The sequence below is a fragment of the Macrobrachium nipponense genome, chromosome 6 (genome assembly GCF_015104395.2).
Source record: "Macrobrachium nipponense isolate FS-2020 chromosome 6, ASM1510439v2, whole genome shotgun sequence".
Lineage (NCBI taxonomy): Eukaryota > Metazoa > Arthropoda > Malacostraca > Decapoda > Palaemonidae > Macrobrachium > Macrobrachium nipponense.
In genome coordinates this window covers 119884205-119907493 of record NC_061108.1, presented here as the reverse complement: position 1 = coordinate 119907493, position 23289 = coordinate 119884205, and the positions used below count along the sequence as shown (strand labels likewise).

General features: G+C 36.7%; 1 protein-coding gene and 1 long non-coding RNA gene across 2 annotated transcripts; one reads left to right on the top strand and one right to left on the bottom strand.

The window, feature by feature from the left end:
• The first annotated feature begins 212 nt into the window (after nt 1–212).
• On the top strand, nt 213–11019 carry LOC135216069 (uncharacterized). Its single transcript, XR_010314796.1, has 3 exons — nt 213–349; nt 3105–3375; nt 8962–11019. It is a non-coding gene; the product is annotated as an uncharacterized LOC135216069 (long non-coding RNA).
• Nucleotides 888–22121, bottom strand: LOC135216068 (uncharacterized). Its single transcript, XM_064251064.1, has 8 exons — nt 22034–22121; nt 17686–18102; nt 17143–17325; nt 13865–14036; nt 6440–6575; nt 5860–5941; nt 4724–4944; nt 888–3323 (listed from the first exon to the last, which is right to left on the bottom strand). The coding sequence occupies exons 2-8, from the start codon at nt 18094–18096 to the stop codon at nt 2156–2158; spliced, it is 2373 nt and encodes a 790-aa protein (XP_064107134.1). The 5' UTR covers nt 18097–18102; nt 22034–22121; the 3' UTR covers nt 888–2155.
• Nucleotides 22122–23289: the final 1168 nt, after the last annotated feature.

Here is a 23289-nt window from a genome sequence, read left to right as displayed (position 1 = left end):
TGGCCTAAATTCCATATTCAAATCTATTGGAAACAATATGCATTGCATGTATAAAGACTAGAAGGCTTAAGGGATACAGTGGTGGGCATAGCCTTTAGTTTCTCTATCGCATTGAGTAAAAACAATCGCATGGAGTAGAAACTATCGCATAGAGTACTACGTCGTCAAACAGATCGACGCATCCTTCGGCAGTTCAAAGATTTATGAGTCGTCGCTTATCGCCACCTCATGCGTTGTTTGTCGTCTGTCTTTCACTTGGTCACAGAGTACAGACAGACACAGACGCTTACCGTGTTTCAGAACTGGAGATGTTTGTCGACGAAAGAAGAACAGGAAGTCCGAGAACCTGGTAAGACATCTTGCTAGTTTGATGGCTCCTGAACAGCGTTTAACGTAGTTTTTGTGAAATATGTTTTTTGTATAGTTAATTTTCTCTTGATGTAAAGTTTGCGATTTGTCTTTGGACCAGATGTTTCTGATTGAAAATGAGGATGAAAGTTTTTGAAAGTTCCCAGTTATATGTTTGACTTAGTGTTGTTAAACTACAAAAGCAACATTTGTATATGAGTTTTCCATTATTGATATTACTGGTAGTCAGTAAGCAAATACATTTTTATAGAAAAAGTCAAAATGCCGCGAACTTCCACAGTAAGGCCCCTGTGAATGTTCATGAAGCTACACTGGATTCTTGCATGAGGGCTTCATCCTTAATGAAATAAGGTAGTTAGGGGCGCTGTTGCGGTAAGACAAAAAGTAATGTTTATAGTTTTACAATGATTCTTATGTCTTAAATTAAATTGCTTCATTAACAATTCTGTAAACGGTGCCAAACTTCAAAAAGAGACTGGATGAGTTATAGAAATTTTAAGGTCACGACTCTGCCATTAATATTCTGAGGACTGAGATTGAATCCCAAGAAATTGTTTCAGTTTAATCATGAATGTGCTAAAAATCAATAATTAGAGAACACCCGTACGAATATTTAAGCATTTTTCAGTGACATTATTTACTAATTTTTCACGTTCATATTTTCATGAACGACTGAAAGTTGCCCTAATACCTGTGGATTCATATCGAAAATCTCCATTCCAAATTATTGACACAAAATGTTTCACTCAGTCTCTTTATCCTTAAAATTGCTGCTACCATTGTTAAAGTGTGCTCTTATTAAACCAACTTGGATAAAGAATGATTTATTAAATCAACCTTGATGAAGACTTGTTTATCAAGCCAATCTTGTTGACGACTCATCTATTAGATTGAGTCTTGAAATCTTATTAAATCATCCATGATAAAGCCTCATTTATTAAATCAGCCTTGATGAAGACTCATTTATTAAATTAATCTTGATGAAGGTTATTTATTAAACCAACCTTGCTGAATATTCATTAAATCATTTTTTATAAAGACTCAATTATTAAACTAACCTTGCTGTGGACTCATTTATTAAATAATTTTTTATAAAGACTCATTTATTAAACCAACCTTGCTGAAGACTCATTTATTAAACCCACCTTGCTGAAGACATTTATTAAATCAACCTTGATGGAGACTCATTTATCAAACCGATCTTGATGGAGACTCATTTACTAACCTTGATAAAGAGTCTTTTATTAATTATAAGTCGAAGAAAGCGTACTGGGAAACTGTACATACTTGATTGCACTAAATAAATACCCGGTGTAACTGATGCGCTGTTCAAACTACCGTTGTAATATTATTAACTTGTCAAATTTCCCTTTGTAAAGAGCAACTTTATATGAGAAACTCACGATGAGAAATGAGCTTATCAAAGTACTATTGATAAGGAGTACACTTTATCTCTGATAAAAGGGTTCACCAGGCAAACTGTCCGGGGCGAAGAGTAAAATTATCAAACTACTCTTGAAGAAGGGCCATTGCGGTCATCCTCTATATAGACTATATACTTATATTTGTCAGCCTTCATATGGTAATTTTTTTTCGTTCATTTATCCTTGACACTTGTCTTGGCGGTTTCAATTATCATTCTTTTTTTTCCAAACTGGAACATTTCCTTGCGTTTACCCTTTGCTCAGCCACTTCATAATACAGTTGTATTCTGTATTCTTACTTTTCCTACGCCAGTATCCTATTTATTCGCATAGTATCTTGCACTATTATTACCTATGCATTCCTATCTTGAGTCATCCTCCACATGTTCATCGTTTTTACAGCTATTTTCCTCCATATTTTTGTCTATGTTATCGCTATCATCCACGTTCTCATCTTTTTTTGCGTCTTCATTTTCCTCTTTTATACTGCATATACTGTCTTCATTTTCCTCTTTTAGGTTGCTTATGGTTTCTCTGCTTTCCTCTTTCATGCTGCATATACTGTCTTCTTTTTCCTCACGTATAGTGTACGGAACATCTTTATTTTCCTCTGCTATACTGCATATAGTATCTTCACTTTCCTCTTGTAAACTGCATATAGCGTCTCTGTTTTCTCCTGTCATACTGCATATACTGTTTTCATTTTCCTCTCTTATAGTGCAAATGTTGCCTTTATTTTCCTCTTTTATATACACAGTGTCTTCATTTCCCTCTATTAAACTACACATAGCGTCTCTATTTTCCTCTATGATATTGCACGTACCTTCATTTTCCTCTCCTATAGTGCATATAGTATCTTTATTTTCCTCGTTTATACTGCATGTACCGTCTTCATTTTCCTCTCCTAAAGTGCATATAGTATCTTTATTTTCCTCTTTTATGCTGCATTTGCTGTCTTCATTTTCCTGTCCTATAGTGCATATAGTATCTTTATTTTCCTCGTTTATACTGCATGCACCGTCTTCATTTTCCTCTCCTAAAGTGCATATAGTATCTTTATTTTCCTCTTTTATGCTGCATTTGCTGTCTTCATTTTCCTGTCCTATAGTGCATATAGTATCTTTATTTTCCTCGTTTATACTGCATGCACCGTCTTCATTTTCCTCTCCTAAAGTGCATATAGTATCTTTATTTTCCTCTTTTATGCTGCATATGCTGTCTTCATTTTCCTGTCTTATAGTGCATATAGTATCGTTATTTTCCTCATTTATACTGCATATACCGTCCTCATTTACCTCTCTTTTGCTGCAGTCATCCCTCGTCTCCTGGTCCTTCGCTGTTTCCTCGTCACCCGGAAGGAATGACGCGGTTTCCGGCGAATCTGGGCGTTCCACCGGTGGGTCCTTCGCAGCATTGCCGAAGCCAAAGCGGTTCCGCAACCTCTTAATCATCTTGTAGAAGAAGTAAACGATGAACAGAGGCGGGCCGGTCACGAAGAATGTAGCGAAGATCGGTATCGACGCCAGGTCGCTGAAAACAGAGAGAAAATGAATTAAGATGCCCGATTTAGATAACGTTTAAGGTATACGATAAATCAGTCTTGAATGAAGTGATTAAGGTTTAGACTTTAGAGTAAGGTCACTGATTAGGACAATTATATTTCATTCAGTTCATTTTGCGGAATTCTGGTGATATGATAGCATTGAGAACAAGAAGCTTTAAGGGTATAGATATCGCTTTATGTACTTACATTTCCTTGTTTCACTCGAGAGTAGGCTATTTATATTATGAAATTAAAAAAAAAAAACATTTAGCGTAGAGGCCCTTGAACCAAACTTATGTTCTTGGTTGTATATAAATATTTCTTGAGAACAAAAAGCTTTAATGGTATAGATATCGCTTTATGTACATTAACTTGTTACACTCAAGACTAAGCTATTTAAAAAGATAAAAATAAAAACGCAACATGTTCTTGGGTGTAGATTGGGGTTTCAAATATGTGAATGCGGATAGAAATAGATCGACACAGTCTTAAAGCCTTGAACTTAGAGGTTTTCAGGGCTGATTTAAAACGTCCTGAAGAGAGAGAAAAGGCAGCAGCTGTAAATTGTGTGAAATGTGAAAGAAATCCGATTAAAATACGACAGAAGGAGGCTGTCAGAGATTACACTCATCAAACCATCATCTGAAATAGAAGAGCGCCTCAGTGGCGTGATCGGTATGACCTTGGTCTGCCACCTCGGTGGCCGCGAGTTAGATTCTCGGGCATTCCATTGAGGTGTGAGAGATGTGTACTTCTGGAGATAGAAGTTCACTCTCGACGTGGTTCGGAAGTCACGTAAAGCCGTTGGTCCCGTTGCTGAATAACCACTGGTTCCATGCAACGTAAAAACACCATACAAACAAACAAACATCTAAAATAGAATACCGTAGTGTGACGCAATCACCCACCGCTCCCTAGGGGGGGGGGGGGGGGGGGCACTTGTTTGTTTTCTCTCCATAAGAAATGAATGGGGCCGAATTTGAAACGGTTAGAATAATCGTGAATAGAGGAAAGTTAGCATTCAGACCCATATATTTTGATTAAGAAAAATCCAAAGTTATACAGTAACATGTAAAAAAAAAAAAATACTTGTTGATCATCAAAAAATTAAATGACAAATGAGCAGCATATATGACATGATATAAATATTTATTTTTCTTAATCCAATTACATGGGTCTAAATACTAACTTTCTGGGATTAACGATTTCATGGGCGATTCGAATCCGGGCCTTTTCATTTCTGACGGACCGAAAACAGCCAGGTGGCCCAACACGTGACCGGCAACGTCACGGCTACGGTCTTTTACGCACGAATGAACGAACACACAGGGACGAATAAAGGAGAGGCTAAAATTATACTCTGTACCGAACAAAATCATTCCCTCACCTGAAAGGGGATTCCAAAGAGAGCTTTAAAAGTATGGTCGCCACCCCCGTGTTCTGCATGGCGGTCTCTATGCTGACGGCGATGACCTGTGGCCTTTCCAGACACATGACCTTCGCGAACAGCGCCCCGAAAGTGTAGCCAGTGATGACGACGAGGACTCCAGCGAGGATCATTTTCCAGTTCATCAACATGAAAACTTTGTAGGAGTTGTACATCCCTACCTGATACACACACACACACGAAGGAAAAAGCAGCTCAGTCAACAGATTTTATGGATAAATGGATTAAAAACTATTTTGAAAGGTAGTCTTTTCCACTGAGACAAAATTCTAGCTATATATATAATATATATATATATATATATATATATATTATATATATATTATGATGTATTATATATACATATATATACATATATATATATATATATATATATATATATATATATATATATATATATATATATGTATATATATATATATATATATGTATATATATATGTATGATATATATCTATATAATACATATATATACTATTTATATATATATATAGATATATACTATTATATATATATTATATAGCTTATTATAATGATATTAAGATATATTATATATATATATATATACAATATATATAGATATATATATATATCTATATATATATAGATATATGGTATCGGATATCTACTATGTATATATATATATATATATATATAAATATATTACTATAAGTAGATATCTATATATGTATATATATATCTGATAGATATATATATATATATTTTATATAATATATATATATGATTCTATGTATTCTATATATAAGTATATATAATAGATATATATACACACATATATATATATATATATATTATATATATAATATATACATATATATTATATATATATTATATATATATGTATGTATATATCTATAATAATTATTAGATATATATATATATATATATAGAGATATATATACATATAGATATATATATATATATATATATATACATACATCTATTATATATGATATATATATATATATATATAATATATATAGTATATATATATATATATAATATAATATATATATATATATATATATATTGCAAGAAAATGCGTCAGGAACTTACCGTGAGGAAGAATATAAGGACGAAAAGTATACATGGTTTCAATATCTTCTTGCCCTTGTCTGCCCAAGCAGGCCGTTTTAACCTGGAAATAAATTTTTCGAAAAATTTATTAGATTACGGAATGCTTTTCCTTACTTTTCACTCTCCGAGTTATTTCTTATGCCTTTCTGTAAGGGACCTCTTCATTAACATTTAATGTAAGTTATCTAGTGGTTTTTATGGGTTTCCGAAAACACATTCATGATTTCAACTTTAGATTACAATGTGCAGTCTTGTCAGGCATTAACAATATCATCAGTATTATAATACTGAAATCTCATTGTATCATGTGCATTATTGTAAGAAAATCAGGAAATATTTAGTTTTCTTCTGATGGTTAATGTTATGTAAATGAGATTTCTAGTCTCGATGATGACGATGGCAGAACTGACACTTAAGAACCAAGAATAACAATTAACGTTCATTTCATTCTTTGTCAACACCAACAATATAAAATAAATCATTGTTAAAATGCTCAACTGGGACACGTTCATCACCAATTAAAATGACGTGATGGAAAGTCAAAATCAAGCGTCATTACCTCACGATGATACCAATGCAGATCGGGAGGGACAGAGCCAAGAGCGAGATGGCCAAGTTCGAGAAGGGAATGACAATGGTGTCTTCTCCATCCATTAGCCCCGCCCCTAAGGTGAACATCCAGAGAGGCATCATGCCTGAAAGGAATTGTAGTATGAATACACGCATACGGTATGTATACTCGTGGTCAGGTCGGCAACGTGACCTCGTCGTGATTATGGTAACTTGGGTTCGTTTCCTGCTACCGGACATCATAATTTCTTCATGTTTCTTGCACTTGGATTTTAAGACTTTGTATTGACAAGCGTATCCCTTCACCCAAACAACGTGAAGAATTCGAGAAGTTAAGAGGGCATTGTGGCTATAACAATTATATGAGTATCTGGTAAAAAGTGGCCATTACATTCTATTATATAATATATATATATATATTATATATATATATATATATATATATATATATATATATATATATATATTTATATATAGAGCCTTTTCCCCTTTGGACGATGTGGGTTTCCATACGGGGACAGACTCCTGGTTTCTCAGTAAATCATTATGGATGGGGCTGCTGACCCCAACGGCCGTTTCCTTGATTGCAATGGTTGCTGTACCAATTTACCACTGGCTACAGTGCCGGACCTTTTAGGTGGGAGCGATCTTCGGACGCAATTGATTGATTTATGGCTATTAAAACTGGCGTCACAACGCCCAGGTATTGACGTCGATCAGCAGACGTAACATACATGAATTAAGCAGGGCACACCTTACACACGGACACATACTTTATATATACTATATATACATATGAATATATATATGTATGTATAACTGAATCACGACAATTTGGAACGTGATGAATATACATAAATGAAGGTAGAAGCCACGAAGGAAAGTGAAACAGTGGAGTGCTTAGAGATCTTTCGGCTCAGTGTCCTTTACTTAGCAGACTGTTTCACTTTCCTTCGTGGCCTCTACCTATATATATATATATATATATATATATATATATATATATATATATATATATATATTTATATATATATATATACATATATATAAAATGTATGTGTATGTGTAGATGAATAGATAAACAAATAAGTATATGGCTGAGTAAATTTATCATGAGACGTTTCTGTTAACACTCATTATGACGTTCTTATCAGTAGATTATGTGCCTGGTAGTGTCGATTGCGCCTGATCGTCGTCAGGTTGTATAGAGATACCAATTGTTTTTTTTTTTTTTTTTTATTCTCAGTTGCCAGAGTGATTTCATTTAGTAAGCTGAAACTCATTCTTTTGTCGTTCCTTCGACACGAATGCCCAGAAAAGCGTTTGTTGATTCACCTCCCCATTGCATTTATTCACGTATGGCCGAGGTGATTTTCGTATCATATCCAGCTATAGTAGATTCACATCAACCGTACATCTGATGTCTAGTCCAGTCCCTTACGACGTTCCTGATTGGCCGTTGATAAGCCAATCACAGGGATGGAAACTCTCAGTCTCTCGAGAGAGTTCACTTGGGCAGAATGCATGTTCCGCTTCTCCTGAGGGATACTTTTGAAAGACGTATCCCTCAGGAGAAGTGGAACATACATCCTGCCTATGTGAACTCTCGAGAGAGACAGAGTTTCCAGCCCTGTGATTGGCTTATCAACAGCCAATCAGGAGCGTCGTAAGGGACTGGTCTAGACATCAAATGCACGGTTGATGTGAATCTACTATAGTATTCACTCTGTCATTCTTTCATATTTTTCGTGATGATCTAATTTTCCTGACTGTTTGCCAGATTTGTTGTCGTTAAGTAATGGTATCCTGGTCGCATTTAGGCTGTAGAAATCTCTCGGTAACTCAAGGATTCTTGAATTCAAGCGCACTCCTCCGTGTTTCGTGATGATTGGCTGCTAAAATGTTAACCTCACGTTCAAATGAACCCACTGCTCGCAGTGGCAATTTATTTACCAGGTGTACTGTGTTGAGGTTGGGGGTTCGTAGTTAACGGTTTCCATCTTTTGACAGTTGCTGTATTTTGTGGTGAGTAAGGTTCGCTTTGTGTTGGAACTTCGTTTATTTTTGAATTGTCACTGTTCAGGTATTAATTTGTTGGTTTTATGCAATGGTTCTTCATCCACAATGTGTACTGCGGTAGTGGTACCTTTCGTAAGAGGACGGTTTAGTTTCCCACAGTCTTTATATTTCGTCTTGTAATTTTTTTTATCGTGGAACTGCATTTATTTAAAACTAGTTTTTTGTTAGATATACACACTTGTTACATATTTGTTATTTTAAGTACGTAATTGTGGCATACGTACTTTTCTGTATACGTACTATATTTGTATACATGTAAATGCATATGTTCAATTTAGGTTACTTCTGTTTTGTCTTTTTTAATTGTGGATTTCTGTGTTTTGCACATTCGGTGTTCTAAAGTTTTGTTCAATCATTCAGACTTGAAGTTAACTTCGTTCCCATTAGATTTGCTTCATCCCTCACTAATATTACTCCCTTTCTCGATTTTAGATTTTGAAAGAGTGATTCACATAATTGCGGCTATACCAGGAAGTCTTGCACCCCAGGAATCGTTGGTAACTATTTTTTACCTTACTTCTCCGAGGTAAGCAACATTGCTCTTTTAGTATACTCCAACCAAATTCTTAAAAGCCAATCCCCCGCCCGCCCCCCGCCCCTGAAGTGGGGAGGATGTCCTCTTGACGGTCTTCCGTACGTCAAGAGTGGCTTTTGTGTGTGTGTGTGTGTGTGTGTTTTTAAAGACTGTTTTAATTTTTTAAGAACTTTTTTTTCTTATACAAAGTTGTTCTGGTAAATAGCACTATACGCGTGCCTTTGAAAACCAAAAAATGTAGATATTAGATAAAGCATAACTAATGGATTTTGATTTTATTCTTAATTGAATTAGTTGGTATTTTATGGTAGTAAAATAAATAATTTTGTTAAAATTTAGTGATAAATTTTTGAGATTTCTTTTTAAGAGTTGGTATTACATCAGTAAAATAACTAAAACGTTATTAGAAATTTAAAGTGATAAATTATTAAAATTTAACTCAAGTTATTTGATAATAAAAAAAAAACCTGTTCGAAAGCTGCAAATGTTCATATCTTTAAAATTTGTGTGAATCCATAGTAACTATTTCCAAGCTGAGACTTTGTTTTTTTTTTAAGTCTTGTTTTCCTTGCCCCTACAGAACCAACGTTAGTTTGAGATTCGCTTTTTCAAATTTTTTTCATACATGCTTTCACTTTCCCTGTGAGTAGTCAAGTTTCCCTGTGAGTAGTCAATTTTCCCAAGTCTTGGTTTTTCACAGAAGTGTATAAAGTTATTTAACCAGAATTAGGAACTTTGGCTAATAATTTTTTTTTTGGCAGGTTATGCCAGTGATGAATGCGCAACCAACAAGGCTTCCAATGAACTTCTTCTAATAAGACAGAAACCGAACGGTATCGCTGGGATCTCTGGTAGAGAGGAAGTTTTCTCGAATAAGCTGAAAGTCTATAGAGAATTGAATGCTGAAGCCTTGTTTGAGAAGTTAACACTGGCTACGTGCATCATTGGAATGGTTTAAGTAGACTTCTCAAATGTTTAATGGTAATTTTTTGGCAAGCTCAGTGAGGGAATCTTCTCATAATAGATAGCAATTATTGTATATCCAATAAAATAAAATAAAAATTCAAGTTACGTTTTTAATACATCTCGCGATATTTTTTGAAATAAATATTGTGCACGTGCTTGAACTCAAGTCTTGTTGAATGAATAATAACTTATAAAAAGGATTGATTCGGTGGTGGATATTGCAAGCAAGACGTACCTTGCAGTGGTATATAAATCTTCATTGCGACTGGGTGATTTTGAGAAAAACTGGAATTGCTGGATTTGGAATAAACTCTGAATGGAATTTTAAGAAATAGCTAGACTGGTCCAGTACATAGTTTTAATATTGGAAATTATGTATTAATGGTAAATTTCTAAGCATCAAGAAAGCATAACTGTAAAACCGTGCAGGAAGAGATTTACAGGCTTCGGTAATTTGGTACGGTAAAGGTAAACCGGCAAATATAAGTCCGCTTAAAAGGTTCGTATTAAGTTTTAAGTGGCTGGCAAGATATCAAGTCTTTAACAAGAAGCATTAAAGATAAGTACGAACTATTACACTGTAGCGGGGTACTTTATCTAGCATAGTCTACTCATTACTTTGCCAAATACTGCTTGTTGATGTTGCCACCACATGTGCCCTAGACCACTTAAGATATTGGCTTCCGGTTATCTTTACATATTGATTTTTTAAGCTACTAAAAGGAATAGAATAACCCTGGATGCATTTATCCTTGTAGATTAAGACTAACGTCAGCTGGACATCATTCAAGATATAGCTTGACCTAAGCAACGCGAGAAAATAACGAAGGCTAGCTTGAAGCTAACTAAATGGCACTTGAATGCTGAAGAGGCATCCCTCCTGTCACAAGACACTTGATTAGGTTTACCTATAGATGAAAATTAACCTGGAACGCGTGATTCCTCGTACATACTAAGACTAAATGTATTTAGGTATACCATCTGGCAGAGGCCGGATCAAATTCAGTCTCCATAACCAATTAAGTCTCCAGTTCCCCACCTAATTTCCAGCAACCATTAAGCACTTCCACCAGGCGTGTGAGCACAAACGCTTTTACGGCGAGTTAAGCGTATGTTGATAAAACCTATTAACTTGTCCTCGACTGACTATACGGTAATGACTTCTTTTTAAATGTAAGTGTATACTTAAAATTTATAAAATCTGATTATGATGTTTATAATAAAAAAAAATCTCTCCGGAATATAACATACCACTGGGGATCTGTACAAACAAGGCCCTTTTTATCAGTTATGCGGATCACTTGTATATCAAGATTGATACTATGGCTATGAAATCCTCCCTAGATATCCTGTTTACCTAACTCCTGAAAGGATCAGTTTCTAGAGCACGTTTTTTCCAGGATACGTGCCGTAGCAATCTAATGCATGATATTAGGGATACATTCATCTTGTGTGTCAAAGAAGAAATCCTATAATTGAGAAACTTGAGTATAGGATCCTTCGCTACACCTGGAAGAAAGGCACTCTGAAATCGCCTCTCCCAGAAGCCCTTGTTCAAAAAGAAAAGGTATTCACGGCCTCTAGTCCCAAACTGCTGGAAATTGTTCCTTGAGCAGTGTTGGTGGAATGTCATCACTGCAATTTTTAGGAGGGTCTTGACCACTGTTCATCATGGCACTTCACCCGTGCGGAGTTCGGCAGAATTATTCTCTCCATAAATTTGTTGGACATAGAGAAGACTGGTCGCTGATGAATGGTACATTCAGCTGCGCCTCAGCCCCGAGCCCATCCCACGCCTCTAGGCGGGAAAGAACATGCACTTATCAGGCTGTGTTTTTATACCTACAAGACCTTAGCTATGGATATGAAGATGACCGTGCCCCAAAAGGAAATACTCGCTGTACACGTTAAAACCCCTAAAGGCCTGTCCACACGAGCAGGCCTGATCGGCGTGCTCCGGGGATGACGGGCAAATTCTGGCGGGCTTACCTGTGAATGTTGTCCACATGGGTGAGGCGGTGGAGAGGTGGGCGTGCCCGACGATGCCAGTAGTGTGTTCAGTGCGGTACGATAAACATGGTGCCTACCGCAAAGAGGAATATATTGTGTCGCATGATAATTCCTTTGTGTGTGATGAAAAAGAAGAGAATATGGTGCAAAGAATGGCTCAGTAAAAGAAATGTATATGGTTAACGTACGTCTGCCAGGGTCGAAGCTCAAGCCATCGGGCACCACCATGGTGATTTTGCTACGAGACGCATCGGGCAATTTGACGGTTTGCCCATCAAGTGTGCCCATTAAGGGCTGTCCACACGACTGGGCCTGATCGGCGGACCTCCCCTCTAATGGGCACACTTGACGGGCAAACCGTCAAATTGCCTGATGGGTCTTGTAGCAAAGTCACCACGGTGGCGCCCGATGGCTTGAGCTTCGACCCTGGCAGACGTACGTTAACCATATACATTTCTTTTACGGAGTCATTCTTTGCACCATATTCTCTTCTTTTTCGTCACACACAAAGCAATTATCATGCTACACAATATCTTCTTCTTTGTGGCAGGCACCATGTTTATCGTACCGAATGAACACACCACTGGCATCGTCGGGTACGCCCACCTCTCCATCGCCTCACCCGTGTGGACAACATTCACGGGTAAGCCCGCCAGAATTTGCCCGTCAACCCCAGAGCACGCCGATCAGGCGCGCTCGTGTGGACAGGCCTTTAGAGGGGAGGTTCGCCGATCAGGCCAGGTCGCGTGGACAGGCCTTTACCCAGCCAGACAATTATAGAACTTCTGGAGCTCTGGCGAGGAATAGCCCAGCCCTAACCATGCCCAATTGACCTTAGACAAATGTGATCTACCCTTTCTAATGACTATCGGTAATGACCACGAGAAGTGTCAAAATAATCCTTTGCGTCACCATATTCTGGCCCACTACCTTCCTATAAATGTAGACGACAGCAATATCAACAGAATTTAGTATATCCTCAGCTCTAATTGTGATCATGCTGTGAGGAGACTTTCCGGTGTCCTTACCCTTTCACGAATGGCATTAGTGTGGAGCAATTATGATAATGATTATTGCATGACCTTTCGACACCAAAGGAATTGTTAGGAAAACAGAGAAAATTGAATTCCGCTGATTCAGCTAATATAATAATAATAATAATATAATATAATAATAATAATAATAATAATAATATATAATATATTATTATTATTATTATTATTGATAATATTATTATTATTAATATTATAATAATATAATAATAATAATAATAATAATAATAATAATACATAATAATAATAATAATAAATAATATAATATAATATAATTATTATTAATTATTATTATTATTATCATAATAAATTAATAAATAATAATAATAATAATAATAATAATAATAATAATAATAATAATAATAATAAAACTGCAAACTAGTTTTCCATATGACTAATGATTATTACATGACCTTTCAACACCAAAGAAATTGTTAGGAAACCAGAGAAATTATGATAAATTGAATTCTGCTTATTCAGCTAATAATAATAATAATAATAATAATAATAATAATAATAATAATAATAATAATAATAATAATAAACTGCAGAACTACTTTTCCATAAGACTAATGATTATTACATGACCTTTCAACACCAAAGGAATTTTTAGAAAAACTGAAACTATGATAAATTAAATTCTGCTGATTCTGCTATTGCTTCTAATAATAATAATAAATAATAATAATAATAATAATAATAATAATAATAATAATAATAATAATAATAATAATAATAAACTGCAGAACTACTTTTCCATTCTGACACTCACCCATTGCAGCTACGAATGAGACGGTAGTCATAGTGATTGATAGGTTGAGGTCCCCGTTAAACATTAACGTCCAGAAATTTGAACTTGTTCCCCCCGGACAGCATCCATACGTGAAAAGGCCGAGTCTTTGCAAGGTGTCCGCAAACAGTAAGCTGCCCATTATCCACGTGACCTGAAGAAATTGGGCACGGTGGTCGGGTTAGCAAAATATGGTTTTTCATAAAAGTGGAAGAAACTGTGAGGCGTATTGCACGTGAAAATGAGTTTTGGACCCTGGAATAAAACTCAAGTTCTTTATTTACGTGACGCGTATTTATGGTGATAGAAGTTCACTCTCGAGACGTGGTTCGGAAGTCACGGCAAGTCCGTTGGTCTCGTTGCTGAATAACTACTGGTTCCATGCAACGTAAAAACACCATACAAACAAACAATTTATTTACGTGACTTCAAAATTATTAAAACTATAGAGAAGTACTTTTTTCTTAAATTATAAGAATATGACATATTAAAAGTTCCTAAATTTGTTAATAATATGGAGGCATTATCACCGCTAATATATTTACGTTTCCATGTGCCACCCGCCTGTGGTCCTCCCGCATGGCAACACTGCGTTCCTGGCTAAATTTAAATAATTACGCCATGTGTAAGTTTTAGGTAAATAGAAGGATATCTGGGTGTACATTTGCAAAGGAAAAGTGTTTTAATTTACTGTATGCGAATTGCACCGTTAATATTCGAAATAGGATATTGTTATTATTGTTGAATGTAAGCTGCCTTTTCGGGGTGGTGAATGGAACAGCCAGACGCAGTGGCGGGAAAATGCTTCTCTCGCTGTTCACTACGGCAAGATGTCAACTTTATTGGACCACACCTACTCTGCTACTAAGCTACGTGTTACTTCATTACACCTATGTATATCAGTAAATACTTTTAATTTTTATAAAGTGCGCTTTAGCCAGATACGATATGAGGTAACTAGGTTTAACATCTGTTCAATGGAATTCGCGTCTGGCTGTTCCATTCGCCACCCTGAAAAGGTAGCTTACATTCAACAATAATAATATCTTGTTTCGTATATTAACGGTGTAATTCGCATACAGTAAATTATTAATATAATTTTCAGTAGCAAATGTACACCAGATATCCTTTTATTTACCTAAAACTTACACATAGGGTAACTATTTAAAGCCAGGGACAGTATTGCCATGCGCGAGGGCCATAGGCGGGTGGTCAGATGGAAAAAAAAAAGAAGTTAGTATACTCTTATTTTGCAGTAGGAAAGTAACTAAAAATTCATCTTGCAAACAAAGAATATTCCATTAAAATTAGTCTTATTGATTAGGTCACTCTTATTTAAGATTGATATCCTTTTTCCAGGACTGGTAGGCAATTCTAGTGCTTCGAACTGACTCTTTCACCTGTTCAGGTTAACGACGCTCGGCATCGTTTGGACAAACCGGTAAGGTTTAGAAATTTCCTTTTCGCCTATTTCAGTGCAGTATATATGTTTATAATGATCTCTGTATGCTGTATTCATGTAAATTGTTTATTGATTAATTTCTTCTATTGATAGCTCCTCAGTGGCGGGGTCGGTATGATCTTGGCATGCCACCTCGGTGGCCTCGAGTTCGATTCTCGGGCATTCACTGAGGGGTGAGAGATTTGTTTTCTGGTGATAGACGTTCATTCTCGACGTGGTTCGGAAGTCACGTAAAGCTGTTGGTCCCGTTGCTAAGTAATCACTGGTTCCATGCAACGTTAAAACACCAGACAAATACAAAAATCTATTGATAATTTTTTTTTTTTGGGGGGGGGGGGCGGTTATAGTACTCTTCCGCCTGTACGGTGGTTATGTTTTGTGAAAGGGCTGCCTAATGATCATCAAAGATTGTTCTGTATGAATGTTTACAAATTTTTTATAGTAAAAATGAAAAAATTATAATAATAATTAGCTTAAGGATCGTAGTTGTCAAGGAGATCTTATATAGAAAGAAAATCCTAAAACGCGACGGTATAAGGAAAGCTATTGTCTCTTAAATATTTGATCCTTGAGATGTCTCATTGAAATGTCATGGACACTTAACTATAGTCTATTTTTTAAATGAAACTGACGTTAAGTATTCGCAGCCGATATCACTGAAACTAATCGTCATTAGCTGAAGGTCGTGTTGACAATCAACCGTCGAAGTTTGCAATTTAGATAAGTCGGCCAGTCCGGGAGTAAGACAGAAGCTTTATTTATACTGGCTGCCGATGTTTACCGTCAGTCCCCAAAGAAACAGGTAACAGGCCTGATTCAAGAGTACTTTCTTACCAAAGGAGGAGCTACTATTCCTCTTCGTCATTAAACCATCGATTAAGTTTACTTTAGAATTCGAAAAAGACAATTGCCTCCCGTTCTTAGATGATTTGATACATAGAGAACCGTTTCAATGTGAATTCAGTATTCATAGGAAACCAACCAACAACTTACGTCCATTTTTATTCAGCCCACCATCTTAATATCAAAATATAAATTTTTTTTCTGTTTTTACGAGTTTGAATTAACATTATAACAGCATACCAAATACGAGTTCTAGGGTTAGAATCCAGATTATTGTTATTTGCTAAATGGTCGAATGTTGTAATCTTGAAGATATTTGCGTATAAATGAATTTAGGTAATATAGGCGTTAATAGATATTGAATGAAAAAAGGATTAATATAAACTTCTAGTATACTATTTACCAAGCCAATAACTGAATTTCGACTCCAAAAAATAGTAACAACTCCAGATGTCGGAACTTGAGAAGTTTTTAAGGCTTAGCTGTGTCGAGAATTTAGATAAGTGAGTGAACAACGATTTTATAGTTTTGAAAATTACGAATAGCCTCTTTACGACATATTAAGCTAATCTGAAAATAAATTTTTGAATTAACAGTAGCATTGGAGAGCCTGTTGTTTTATTAGTAACTTCAGTTTAATATTAAATAATTTACAGACTAAATCAATATTTCCGACGTTAGTATTTACCCTGTTTATTTTCATTTGAAGTTGAGGTCTTGAAATATATCTCTCTCAGAATCTTAGGAATCCCCTTAAAAAGCTTTAATTGAATTAACTTCTTTCTAGATGTCTGTCTTTGGTAACAAAAGTTTTCCTGGGATGGGGGATGTGTTGGGGGGGGGGGGGGGGCGGGGGGGGGGGGGGGGGGGGGCGGGGAGCGCTTGGTGGTGTGCGGCAAAGCTAATGCTTATGCATTAAACGTGATAATTTTTTTTTATCAACTGAGCGACCTACCGTTGGCATGCAGATGAACTGGGAGAGTAATCCACAAATAGGACCAACAGGCTTCTTTAAAACACCCCAGATCAATTTGATATCTAGCTGAGCTCCCATATTAATGTTATTGAAGAGCACAAAGACCGATGCAACGCCGATGAAGATGTTATCAACTACTTTGGAGCGACGATCAATGACAACCTAAGGAAGGAAGGAGGAAGAAGTAGATTAATATATCATTTAGGATGAAATGAAACCTGGATATTGAGACAGATTGAATGCTTTTACACGACTTGACCTACATGATCATTTGGATTGAAAAAACTTCAGGGAGAACTAGTTTTGAGTTCATTTGAACATTTCATGTAACTGGCCATTCGTATTATCGTGTTTTTGATTTACTGCGCACAGAGATGTCAATAGTTTACAAACCATTTAAGCGTCTTGATCCCTTTATATGAGCACTCATTTATCCAACTTACTTGAAAGTTTGACACTTCTTTTAAAAAGGAGGTCTTGTTAATTTCTTTGGCACCTTTTCTTGCAATGGGCGTATCTTACCTGCAGATCGTCCCGCAAAAGGGTGCGGTTCTTAAAATCCGAGTCCAGATCGTTGCGGGTTAAGTAGAAAGAGAGCCGGGTAAGGCCCCAGTAGTATCCCGAAAACGTAATATTTTTCACGACTTCATCTCTGACTTCTTGAGCAGTGAATACAGCACTGGTATTAACAAAATACAGTTTCCAGTCTTCGTCTGGAATGACGGTCACAACAAGCAGTGCCCCTAAATCATGCAAGGTCTCCAAGTCAGGTTCTGTTTCTGAACTTGCATTGAACCTCAAGGATATATTCAAGGTGTTGGCTGTGTCCTCCGGTACTTTCCAGATCCCACTATGGAAGGTTTCCAGGTAGAGACTACAAGCACTCGACGTTGCAAAAGCTAAAAGCGCTTGAGTGAAGATTATCCACTTCATGTTTACCTGGAAATGATGCACGGGTGTGAGTTAATGAGAATGACAAATTTAAATTTATTATTATTTTCATAGTTTTTTTTATTTTTATTTTTTTTATTTTTTCGTCAATCACAGTCCTCCAATTCGACTAGGTGGTATTTATAGTGACGGGTTCCGGGTTGCATCCTGCCTCCTTAGGAGTCCATCCCTTTTCTTACTATGTGCGGTTTCTAGGAGCACTCTTCTACATGAGGCCTGGAGCTACTTCAGCCTCTAGTTTTTCCAGATTCCTTTTCAGGGATCTAGGGATCGTGTCTAGTGTTCCTATAATTATGGGTACAATTTCCACTGGCATATCCCATATCCTTCTTATTTCTATTTTCAGCTCTTATTATTATTATTATTATTATTATTATTATTATTATTTTATTATTATTATTATTATTATTATTATTATTATTATTATTATTATTATTGTTAAAAAGGATGGCAGAATTAAGCGAGTTGATTTTATATATTGTTTTTTCTATTTTCCTTACAATTCGCTTCTCAGGCTCAGCGATGTTTCTGAGTAACTGGCCAATATTCATATTGGGAATTTTCAAAAAATTGTAAATGCTGAAGGAATCTTTTATTAGAACAGGTTATCAGGTCCAGGTCAGGCAGGGGTCGTCGTCAGTGCCGGTATTATTCCGTAAGCGTAGTTCAGTTCGGGCCAGGGTCGTCTTTGGTTTAAGGGCTGGTGTTGGTGCTGGTATAGCTGGTAACGGTAGACCACACTGGTCTACCGTTACACATGCCCCGTCCGAGGATGCCTTGGCAAATACGTCGGTATGACCTCCATGCGTTTCTCCAAGCGAATCTCCTGCCACGCCCAAGAAGGAGCCATATTCAACCACGCCAGGACTGCTCATAACAAACGGATAAAAAGAAATGATACTATCCCTAATATCATAATAATAGATCAGACAACAGATCCCCGACGTCTGCGCCCCCTAGAAGCCCTTCATATAGGTAAGGAGAAACCAAACTTAAATATAACTCAAGAAACGTTTCTCCTTCCCACCGCCGCCCGGAGAGCAGCGAGCGACCCCCCGACGATGCCAGATAATCAGGAGCCCCCACAGGATGATACGATTCCTGCTACAGACGGAATTCCTGACGTTCATCCCCAGGCACACTACTGTGGCGCTCGCAGGAGAGAATCCCCGAGACCTTCGAGGCGAGATCCACGGCTTCGCCCAAGACCGGCCCGACCAATGAGAATGCAACTCTAGGTCCGTGCTGCTATAAATACCGTTCCGCAAACTTTCTTGCTACAGTCTCTTCAACCGACTCGTCCGAAGATGACCTACGAGAAAGTCGAAACGTCACGTAATACCAGCTATACCAGCACCAACACCAGCCCTTAAACCAAAGACGACTCTGGCCCGAACTGAACTACGCTTACGGAATAATACCGGCACTGACGACGACCCCTGCCTGACCTGGACCTGATAACCTGTTCTAATAAAAGATTCCTTCAGCATTAACAATTTTTTGAAAATTCCCAATATGAATATTGGCCAGTTACTCAGAAACATTGCTGAGCCTGAGAAGCGAATTGTAAGGAAAATAGAAAAAACAATATATAAAATCAACTCGCTTAATTCTGCCATCCTTTTTAACAGTATTTGCCTAAAAGAGGGTCTTCTACCAAAATACATATTATTATTATTATTATTATTATTATTAGGGAAAAACTCTTTATCGCGAGAGTATATATAATGTTTTAAAGGGTCCACAATAATACAAAGTGTTAAGAGTCCGTGTATAATTTTTAAGACTTTACAAAAAGCTTTCGAACCCTTCCCTGCTTTTTGTAAAGTCTTAAAAGTTATACACGGACTCCTAATACTTTGCATTATTGTGGACCCTTTGGAAGATTATTATTATTATTATTACTATTATTATCATTACTATTTTTATAATTATTATTATTAAATAAACAGACATTCATAATTCATATGGATTCTTAGGAAAAAGATTTAAAGGAATTAACTTGCGAAACAGAATCCCCCAGAATATAATGTACATATAAAAAGAAGAGGAAGGGGAGAGAATAAAATAACAAATGAGTAACAGCGCAGATAAATCAGAAAAAGAAAATTTATGAATACATAAACGGGTAGGAAAATGAAGACAGTGGCACATGACGCTTTTAATAAAATGCTGCAGTTTGTTGTATCACGAGGAGCATCCGTATCAGTAATACTGAGACATCAGGTACTTCATTTTTACAGCCAGTAAAGAAAAACTAACGGTGATGGGCAGATATGAATCCTCAAGTGGATTGGGGACCTTAGAAGGCATTAGATGATAAGAGATACGTCTTCTAGGACTGATAACCACAGTTTAATCTTCGCAAACTTCTTTTTCTTTATTGTAAAGACTAATGAAACTAGCCACAAAGTGCCATTATTTAACCCAGGCCCAATGAAAGATGTAAAAAGAATGTAAAGGATGATTGTTTATTAGCATCAGAAAAAAAACAGCAATGAAAGTTGTGTTGTTAGTCATTATAAATTCTCTAAATGTTAAGACATTGCATTCATTCAATAAAATTCATCTCCCGTAGGGAGGTAGTGCCATCAGTGGTTCTCATGCGGTGCACTGTAGGCATTACGTAAGGTTCTTTGCAGCGTGCCTTCGGCCCTTAGCTGCAACCACTTTCGTTCCTTTAACTGTACCTCGTTTCATATTCTCTTTCTTCATCTTACTTTCCACCCTCTCCTAATACTTGATTCTTGGTGCAACTGCGAGGTTTTCCTCCTGTTACATCTTTCAAACCTTTTACAGTCAATTTCCATTTCAGCGCTGAATGACCTCATAAGTCCCAGTGCTTGGCCTTTGCCCTAAATTGTACACTGAACTCAACTCAATAAAATTCATCGAGTTATAATTGCTGAAGTTGTTGCCAAGAACTACTGCTGATTGTGAATTCTTATCCACAAGCCAAAAATCCTGATACTTCATCTGCAATTAATTATTTTGTATGATATCTGGCACTGGCATCCGTACAAGATACCGGAGGGAAGCGCCTCAGTGGCGTGGTCGGTTTGGTCTTGGCATGCCACCTCGGGCATTCCACTGTATTTCTGGTGATAGAAGTTCACTCTCGACGTGGTTCGGAAGCCACGTAAAGCCGTTGGTCCCGTTGCTGAATAACCACTGGTTCCATGCAACGTAAAAGCACCATACAAACAAACAAAACAAAAGCAAAATCTACCCAGAGGAGTGAGATTCATTAACACCATTCTTGTGAGGTCTAGCTTTGTTTCCGTACTTTAAATCATCCGCTGATTTTATTTTCGTCGTAAAACATGAACTCTAGTAATTTATGGGTGTATATGTTGTAAAAGCACACCATTCCTTTCATTCAGCTCAGTTAATCATGACATGTATCTTATAAATGTCGAAATTTCTTCTTGAATTTTACGCCAAGACTGACAATTTCCTTACTTTTGGGGTTAAACCAACTCTATTTTCTCCCTCTCGTAAGTCTCTTGTTTTTCTTGGATCCGGGCTAGAGAAGGGCGTCTGATTGCTTATTTTCTCACCATCATCATTAATAAAAAAAATGTCATCTAAATAGATCTCGTTTGAGATCCTGCCTCTATTGTAATGCATCTAACAAAAACGTTATCTCTCTCTCATACAGTTTTAACCTATACCGTTAATTCAGTCCTGTTCAAAACCCATTCTAATTATGCCTCATCCCCAAAAATCAGTTTTAAATTTTACAGCAACTTGGGAATCATGTGTGGGCAGCAATAGGTCTTAAAGGGGTCAGAGAAATAAGTTTGAAAATTCGCCGACACTCACTCATGAAAGTGAACCTGCCTCACTGCCTACTCCGTAAAAGTGGTGTCTAACTATCTTTTACCTTAAAAACCAAAAGAAGAATGAACTGACATACCGTGAGCGCAGCTAAAAGGGAAGGCGGTGGTAATCACACACGGTTCAAAAACGAGAGCACTATCTTCCCACACTGATTAGCTACCTTTGGACAATGTTCCAGCGACGTATCACATATTGGCATCTCACGTCCTTCTGGATAAGGGTATCAGATAAGAAGATGAGCGATTGCGAACTCTATTTTTTGTGTGTGTGTGTATTACGACAGCATCTTAATGGATGGTTTTCCTATGGCGTTCTAGCTTGTTACTACTTCACTAACTTATTCATTATACAATAATTTTTTAAGGTAATTTCCTTTTATTTATTTATTTGTTTATTTATTTATTTAGTTATTATTATTATTATTATTATTATTATTGAAAAAGAAACCCACAAATTCAATTTGTAACTTGTTTACTTCTAAGTATTTACATTTAGTTTTACTCCACACTCGAGTACTTTCAGGCCCTTCTGTGGCCCATTCTCAAGAGATGTTGGGATGTTAGCCTGGGTCAAGGCCCAGCAGTCTTCTGGAACTTCTTCTCGTTGTGCTGTCATTTATGCGATGGCTGTTCTGGTTTTCTTGAGAGTTGCCAATCCCCTCTTGTCGCTCTGATATCCTGAGCTGATGGTCAATGGGATTCACCCTTGTGGTAAGGGTGTGGTCACCGTAAGTCTGTTGGGCAGGAAACCTAATCTCCAGGTCAGCAGGGTCAATCTTAGCTTCTTTTAATATCAAAGCTCGGCTTATGGGATCTTCTGAGGTAAAACCTTTGTTTCCTTCAATTACTTTGATCTCTCTGATAAGCGCACCTTCTACTACCCTCCTGTGACTAATTTTGTTGCTTTTGTATATAAGCCTACTGTTTTTGAAATCCATCCTATGGTCATTTTCCCAACATGTCTAGCTATAGCACTCCCCTGAGAGTTAAGCTGTACTGCCCTTCTATGTTCTTGGACTCTAGTCCTTATTCCCCTACCTGATTCCCCCACATATCTGTCTCCACAATTATTGCAATTGATTATGTATACCCCCGCTACATCATGTATTACTGTCTTCTCCTTCCAATTTATTTTTACATACTTTGTTTTTTAAGGTATTATCAAAGGTATATACAAATTTATATTGACTTTCTTTCATTTTTGAAGTGATTTGTTTCATTTTAGGCATAAAAGGGAGGGCAACTATTTTCTTGTTTTCTTTATTCCATGTACTCTCTACATTCGCTCTGTAAAATATTTTTTCTAGCTTTGTTGAGTGCCCTTTTTCTGAAC